At 45.1% G+C, this 8,586-nt stretch overlaps 1 protein-coding gene across 1 annotated transcript; it reads left to right on the top strand.

Moving 5' to 3' along the window:
- Nucleotides 1-2,981: 2,981 nt before the first annotated feature.
- LOC130125428 (potassium voltage-gated channel subfamily S member 3-like) lies at nt 2,982-5,164 on the top strand. Its single transcript, XM_056295007.1, has 2 exons — nt 2,982-3,066; nt 3,658-5,164. Exon 2 carries the CDS (start codon nt 3,662-3,664, stop codon nt 5,162-5,164), a length of 1,503 nt encoding a protein of 500 aa, XP_056150982.1. The 5' UTR covers nt 2,982-3,066; nt 3,658-3,661.
- Nucleotides 5,165-8,586: the final 3,422 nt, after the last annotated feature.

Raw genomic sequence — 8,586 nt, 5'->3', positions numbered from 1 at the left:
GTTGCTGCTGGCTTCAGTGGACCCCAACACAGCTCCAACCTGCAGGTCTGGCCTGGGAGACCGGCTGGCTCATAGATATACCCCGAAACACAGGTGAAATCGATTAGGGCCAAACGAGGCCGAGGGAGCAGGGCGTGGTGGTTTTGCACCAGCGACAAGCCTGATGACCTGTGTGACGTAATGGCTGCACGTTGCACACCAGCTGGATTGGGGGAGAAGCCTAATTATTCTAGGATCAATTTCCCCCGCGCAAGGATCTGTAACCCCACCGTGCAAAGACGGGGTGGAAATACGGACATCTAGTAGGAAATGAATATATATATATATATATATATATATATATATATATATATATATATATATATATATATATATATATATATATATACCAGTCTGTGGATCAAATGAGTAGAATAATGATCGACTGAATCTATCGTTTAAATTTAATTCAATAACATTTTTAGCATTCACAAACCGTATAACCGTGCAAGGCCCTATAAGGCTTACCCTGAGCTTTATAAAACAAGAAAGCAAAAGGCAAATAAAATGAAACATGAATAAGAAAAATTAACCTTGTTGACAGAGTCTGATCAAAACTGTGTCTCTCTGCTGTTCAGTCACATTACTCAACATTTGGAGTCTTCCAAGGCAAACAGTTTGACGATTGGATCAAAAAAACAAAACAAAAAAAATGTTTTTACCCTGAACATCAGTCATCATCTGATCTTCAGGTTTCATGGTTTCACAATCCCGTGAGATATGAACTACCTCAAACCAAAAACAACAAATAACGAGCTGGGTGTGGGACAAATGCTGTCAATCAGTCCATGCCCAGTGGCTTATAGCCTAACTGCAAATGCGGTTCTGCAGCTTTATGACCAACTGTGTTCTCTTTTAAAACATTGCTGATGTTTATTCTTGGTATTTCTCTTTCTCTCATATCGTTCACAGTAGTTGAGTTTGTATCGTGCGTCACAACTTGCATTGAATGTGAGCTGTACAGCACAACAGGAATGACTCTTCAGTCGAGCGGTTAGCGATGTCTCCTGGGGTGCGGGCGATACGGGTTCGCTTCCCGGCCACGGCAGTACCTGTGGTTGCGTGGCCCCCTCGAATTCACTACAGGAGAGCAGTGGTTCTCAACCTTTTTGGGGTCCTGGGCCCCCTGCGTATTTTTTATCTACCCTGAGGACCCCTCCACCTGATCTTGGGGGAGGGGGGTTGCAATTTGATAGAAACAGTAGAAACTGCATCTTAAATTGCATTATAGCATTTATTCACTCTGGGGCAAAAATAAGAGCTTTCAGTTGTAACTTAGATATAGTTAACAAAACAGAATTCTTATGCAGTAACTTTCAGATATATGTAACAAAACAGAATATGTATTCAGTAACTTTCAGATATATGTAACAACAGAATTTTTATGCAGTAACTTTTAACAATGCAAACGGGAGCGAGATCTCTTATTAATTACACTTGTGAAACAGATGTAATTAGAGAAAAAAGTCCTGTTACCCTTTATAGTTTAGGTAGATAAAGGTCTCAGTCACATTTGAGTAAAATAATCCTATTTCTATAAATGTCATAGGATCTTTTTTAAAGCTATTTTATTTTCACGGACCCCTTGCAATTACACCACGGACCACTAGGGGTCCGCGGACCCCCGGTTGAGAAACACTGGTGTAGAGGAGCTCGATCAGGAGTCGTGACAACTTTCTCTTTCGGCTACACAACGTGCACCATTTATTCCTTCATCATAACAACAACCACAAAAAACCGGCGCAGCGGAAGTGTGTCACTGTCAACACGAACCGAGAAAACAGCAGCTGCAAACAAACGTTCCTACTAGCTCAATAAGGGGAATTATGTGTCCCTATAACCACTACAGTAGCTGAATTAACTTAATTAAGAGCAGAGGAGAAGGGGCAGGAAAAAATAACCTCCTCCTACTCCTTTTCGAACATGTAACGAATGGTCTGCCGCATACAGAGATTTGTTCACCGAGTTTGATGTGTGGATTTGTTAATCACTCCAGTTTGGCAATGGCTTATCTGCGTCTGTGTGTTATATCGTGCTTATCTTACGCGTTCGAAATAAGGCCATTCATTCATTCATTAAGGGTTTTAGGGGTTATGGTCAGGAAGAGGGGGTGACGTTAAGAATCCTTGTTTTAGTGGGGGCGGGGGGGCTATCTCAGGGAAATTTTTGTTGTTGTTGTTTGCCCTTCAAAGCAAGAGAGGCAAGATTGAGATGGCTTGGACATGTGTGGAGGAGAGACGCTGGGTATATTGGGAGAAGGATGATGAATATGGAGCTGCCAGGGAAGAGGAGAAGAGGAAGGCCAAAGAGGAGGTTTATGGATGTGGTGAGGGAGGACATGCAGGTGGCTGGTGTGACAGAGGAAGACGCAGAAGACAGGAAGAGATGGAAACGGATGGTCCGCTGTGGCGCCCCCTAACGGGAGCAGCCGAAAGTAGTAATAGTAGTGTTGTTTGCCCTTATTGACCCGTAGCGTCTTGCTGACGTCATCATATCTCTGACGATGACGATGACGACTGCGGGGTCGCCTCCGTTAAAACCCGCGGATCCAAGTGCGGATCCTTCCGTGTTATAGGAGTCTCGGCTCTTGCCGAGTGGATCGTTCCCCCCTCCCCCCTACGGGCGTTTATCACAGTGGACCACTGAGAAATGGCTCAATTTCAAGAACACAACTTTCGTGCAGCGGGACGTCGTTGTTTCGGCTTCGGGTCGTGTTGTTCCGACCCAGGTCGTGTTTTTCCGGCCACATGTTCCGCCCCTTCCTCCTCCTCCTTCCCCCCCTCCTCCTCAGGCCCCGCCCAGTTCGACTCGAGACAAGAAGGGGGCAAAAAAGAAAAACCTCAGAAAAACTCCCGCGTGAGCGACGCGCCGGCCGCAGCTCGCGTCCGCCGGATCTCATCGAGCAGTTCCGCGCGCCGTCAACGGAGGGGACGGCGGGGAGTCAGACACGCTTTTTATTCTTTTATTGCAAACAAACGTAAGCGCTGACAAAAGTTATTTTCATGGAAATAAAAGCTACAGGTCCAGGTACGTTTCAACTTTATTCCACCGCTGTCCGGTTAAGCAAGATAAAATGAAAGTAAATGGCAATGAAATACGGAGGAACCCCCTTGCCCATTTTAGCCTCGTCGCAATAGCGCGTGGGTTCTGTTGCTTAAATTTAAAAAAAAAAAAACAACAACAACAAACTGACTCTTAGTTTTAATAATAATATTCCCATGTTAGGTACTACACCTTTTGATACTGTTCACTTTCAGCTTGCTCAGTTATTTCCTCTTAGTTAGTTCTGTAATTTGATTCTGGCAGCCAGAATCCTGCACTTCAGCCAGTGAAGAAGTGGCAGAGCCTGGGGATGGATGTCCTTACTCACCAAGCATCATTTCCTGTTGATGGTGGATTGGTTTTTTTATTTTTTATTTTTATTGGACCGCTAATATTTTCATACAAACAATGCATTCAAATGCACAGATTTACCCCCAGGCTTGTACTTGCTGTGTCATGTATATTTCCTCTGCTAGACAAATCCATTAGTCTTTCATTTGTAAAAGCTCAAAGCTGACACTAATTTCGGTTCCCATCATCATCTCTCCACCCATCAACCCTGCGGATCAACAACAGCACCATGGGGTATGGGCAAATCCTCCATCGGCGCGGGAACGGGGAGGACTGTGTCTGCCTCAACGTGGGAGGGGAGCGACACGAGGTACGCCAGGACACGCTGCTCCGCTTCCCTCACACGCGGCTGGCTCGTCTACTGCGCTGCCAAAGTGAGGCTGCCATCCTGGAGCTCTGTGACGATTACAGCCCCGGTGACAAGGAGTATTACTTTGACAGGAATCCCCGGGTCTTCCTCTGCGTGCTCAACTTCTATCACACTGGACGCATCCACACGATGGAAGAGCTGTGTGTCTTCTCCTTCAGCCAGGAGATTGAGTACTGGGGCATTCAGGAGCTCCACCTGAGTCCGTGCTGCAGCAACTGGTTCCACGAGAGAAAAGAGCACATTGAGGACAGAGAGTGGGACATCAGAAGCGATGACCAGCAGCAGCCCAGCTTTGACTCTTCTTTTGAGGAGCTCTCTGCCCTGGACAAAGACCTGGCCAAGTTCAAAGGTGCCTGGTGTGCCGAGGTGAGGAGCTATGTGTGGCTGAGGCTGGAGGACCCGGGTCACTCACGCGCCTCAAAGGTCATTGCAGTTGCTTCTCTCACCGTGGTGCTGACCTCCATCATTGCCATGTGCGTCCACAGCATGCCTGAGTTTCAGCGCATGGATGACAATGATAAGCCCATTGAGGATCCCGTTCTGGCCATTTTGGAGGTGATCTGCATCATCTGCTTTTCAGCTGAATTCATCATTAGGCTAATTGTTGCGCCCTCCCCGAGAAAATTCCTTGGGAACCCCTTAAACATCATAGACGTTGCATCCATCTTGCCTTTTTATGCCACATTAGCATTTGAGACAGCGGATGAAGAGAATGCGGAGGAGAATGAGGACCTGGAGAATGTGGGGAAAGTAGTGCAGGTCCTACGACTGATGAGAGTTTTCCGCATCCTCAAACTGGCGCGTCACTCTATTGGCTTGAGAGCGCTTGGTGCCACGGTTCGCCACAGCTACCATGAAGTGGGTCTCCTCCTTCTCTTCCTCTCTGTGGGAATCTCCATTTTCTCCGCCCTTATCTACTTTACTGAGAAGGAGGACGAGTTGACGGAGTTGGGAACTATCCCTGTGGGCTGGTGGTGGGCCACGATCACTATGACTACAGTAGGCTATGGTGACACCTGCCCAGTGACTTTTGGGGGGAAGATAGTGGCCACCCTTTGCATTGTCTGTGGCCTGTTAGTCGTGGCTCTGCCTATCACTATTATATTCAATAAGTTTTCCAAGTACTACCAAAGAAACAAAGCTTTAGAGGGCCAGTGTCTGAGTCAAACCGAAAGACAAGACCCAGACCTCCCTTACTACAACATTAGAGACCTGTACACCCACAGCATGTACCCTTTCATAGGAGGTATCACCTTCAGGAACATTAACAGCAGTGAAGGGGACGAAACGGATGCCTCCAGTCTCCAGGAGATGGAGGAAGTGTACGATAATGACACTCATGAAAATGGGGCAGGAAAGTGAGATTCCTGCTGCCTCAGTGTTTTCACTGGGTGTTGATCCTTTGCAGGCGCAGTCTGACACAAAGTGCTTTCTTTCAGGGCAACGCTCTCCGTCACTGGCCCTTCCTCCTATACTTCACAAGTTGAAACTGAAAAATTGTAGCTATGTGATTTTTCTACAAAGTGGACATCTTGTACAGTATATCACTTAAACCAAGGGATTCAGAGGGGATGATCTGAGCTTTCCTTTTAGTTTCTTGATGCCCATTTTCTGCTTGAGAAAATTGCAATGATGCATGTAGGTCAGAGTGGTAATGTTTTTCAAGCTAATGCCCTCTATTGATTTTTATGCTTGCTGGGACTCGAGACACGGTTAACAAACGCAAAAGTATAGGCCGACAAGATATTATATAGATACACACAAATGTTAGTTTTCCAAGACTAGTGTTATTGCACACTCTGCATGAACAAAAGGAACTGCTTTTTAGGAAAGAGTAATATGATAAGCGGTGTAAAATAGGTTCTTACATGGATGTCTTTAAAAGAGATGTGTGGCCAAGTGCACACATCTCTTAAAGCATTGGATAAACCACCAGTATGTCTGGTTGTGATGGGCCGTTCAGGTTAGGATACTGTTTGAAGATATTGCTTTAGACAGTCATGAGGTCATGCTGTAGACAGCCATAATGGCCAGCTCCCGGGGGATAAAGCCGTGTGGACATGAAATAAAAATCTGACTCGCTGAATCAGAAGAAATAGGCCTCTGATTTGTTAAACCACCCGAGTACCTTGGCTCACTCGATTGGGTTCAATGGTGAAATTCAATTCACTCATTCATTTATGTACAGGGGGCGGCACGGTGGCTCAGTGGTTAACTCGTTCTCACAGCAAGAAGGTCCAGGGTCCAACCTTGGAGGTCATCCTGGGTCATCCTCTGTGTGGCATTTGCATGTTCTCCCCGTGTCTGTGTGGGTTGTCTCCGGGTGCTCCGGTTTCCTCCCACAGTCCAAAGACATGTAGGTTGGGTGAATCAGCCATACTAAATTGTCCCTAAGTGTGAATGTGTGGGCCCTGTGATGGCCTTGCAGCCTGTCTAGGGTGTCTCCCCATCTGCCGCTCAGTGACTGCCGGGATAGGCTACAGCATCCCGTGACCCTGAGTAGGATAAGCGGCTTGGGTAATGGATGGAATGGATGGATCTATGTACAATAGTCTAAGGCAGTGGTTCCCAACTCCTGTATTTGGGACCACGATTTCTGCTAGTTTTCTTCTGATAGGTACAAAGCCATCTAAGTGGGGAGTTTTCTGACCTGACATAACAGACACAACCGTAACTACCTGGCAGAATAAAAAACCCAGCAGCACCGAGGACTCCAAGGACCAGAGCTGAGATGTAAGATAATGTTAAAGATTGCATGAAGAAGTGATGAAACTGTTGCATTTGTGAATCATGCATTGTTCTTTCACTGTTTATAACATAATGACTCATTTTCCTAGATACCCAATTGTATGTCATTGATATTGATGCATCACTGAATGCAAAAACATATTGCATATATATAGTCACATTTCAGCACATCAACACATTTAGTGGGGGGTGAAATGCACAAAATATGTAAGTCAGAACAGTTAAAGAAATCTGTCAAGACATATTCAGTCTGAATGCTTGTTGTTTTCTCCACCCTGAAATGTATTGATTTCCTGTCTGCTGTCATCATCTGCGGTTGGGTGAGCTGCTGCTGTAGTAGAGATATCTGGGAAATCTTTCCAAATCTCAACAGGGGACTCGTTTTCCATGTTGTCTTGATGTCTGTGGCCAAAGCCACGTTTTCCCAGAGATATGAACTCCACGCCGGTGCATTAGCAAGTCAGCCAGGTCAAAAGTGAGCAAAAATAGATAAATTAACAGCTAAATGAATAAATAAAGCAGTTTTGAAGCTTTACTTTGTGTTAATGGAATTTAAAAAAATGATACGGTCATTTGTGTGTTGTTTGTGTTTCAAAACCTGTGACTGTATGAAAACTGTTAAAAACACATTGTATGATATCAAAGGTATATGAGCTTTAAGGAGGACCCGTTTCTGTGTCCCTGAAAATGGGACCGTAGCAGGGATGCGTGGTTTTCCTCTTTCCTCTGTGGCAGATGGACCGTGCCACAGTGGGCGGATTCTGTGGGACAAACTGCTGGAGTCAGAAAGGCTGACTTGGACGGATAAGCCCATTACTCTTTCATTACTTGCTCGTGCTAGTGGGCGAGTCTCGATTGCAGGCCATCCCACGTGAGGCGTGCCTCACCCAGGACACAGTCCTAGTCCTTCAACTATATTTTGCAGTTTTGCTTTAGTCAGCTGCCACAGAATGTAAACAAACCACACAAGCCATTGACACTTACCGTATTGATTTTCTTGTTGAAATTAATAATACATAAGGACAGACGGCACAGATATTTTTTGCCTGAACGCCTGACATGAATTGAGATGATGAGGTGAATTGATAAGTGGATTGTCACCAGTACACGGTTTATGGACAAAAAAAAAAGTAAAATGCATTAGAGGTGTTATTGAAAATTTTAAAAAAAATGTGGCGTACGGCATAAATGTGGCAGCTAGCATCATTTCTACCACTACCTCCACAATCGCACCAAAAAAACAACTGGTACTACTGTTGTTGCAGCCAAAAATAACATTATTGTCATCATGATTATTATTATTTTTGCTGTTATTACTATTGCTGTTGGATGCAAAAGGTGTTTGCAAATGGCAGCGTGGAGAAAAAAATGGGAGAAGGGGTAATAACTGAAGGCATTGATCCTTACTCGCCAATATGAGTTTAAAGACTCGGGCGGAGCGAAGTGGTGCACTTTGTGTTTATGTGAGCAGTTACTCTGATGGACTCCAGAGCCCTCAGCCATGCTTCATAAGAAACGGTGACACGTATGCGTTCCCCATCACTGGTCTATCTCAGCCCTTTGGCTTTCAGCAAGAGCCCTGTCGATGGAAGCGGGGGGGTAGCAATAGAGTATGACTTAATTGCCAGCAGTAATACATCCCTTTATTGAATTTATGTCACCATGTGTGTCTTTTAAGTTTCCCCCCATTTCCTCCAGCTGGTCACTTTGACTTGCAAAACTCGTGATTAGTATGTACCGTACCATTCGAGGACGCTGATGTTGTTATCGACAGGTTTTGTTGCAGTCTCTCTGAGAGGACGGGTTTCTTTTTCAGAAGTGTTTTCTCTTTTTTTTTTTTTTTTCCCCTCCAGATGCTTGTTTTTTTTTGCTAGCGGAGGGATCCTTCTGCAGCGTTTGACAAGTCTGTGCTATATCTGTGAAGTCTCATCTCCATACAAATCCCTTCCTTACAAATTAATCGATAGGAAAAAAATGCACATTAATCATGGGACTTTTTAAGGATAGTTAACTAAAATTATTTGTTGACAGTATGA

This window comes from Lampris incognitus, chromosome 15 (genome assembly GCF_029633865.1).
Source record: "Lampris incognitus isolate fLamInc1 chromosome 15, fLamInc1.hap2, whole genome shotgun sequence".
Taxonomy (NCBI): domain Eukaryota; kingdom Metazoa; phylum Chordata; class Actinopteri; order Lampriformes; family Lampridae; genus Lampris; species Lampris incognitus.
This window is presented reverse-complemented; position numbering and strand designations above follow the sequence as displayed.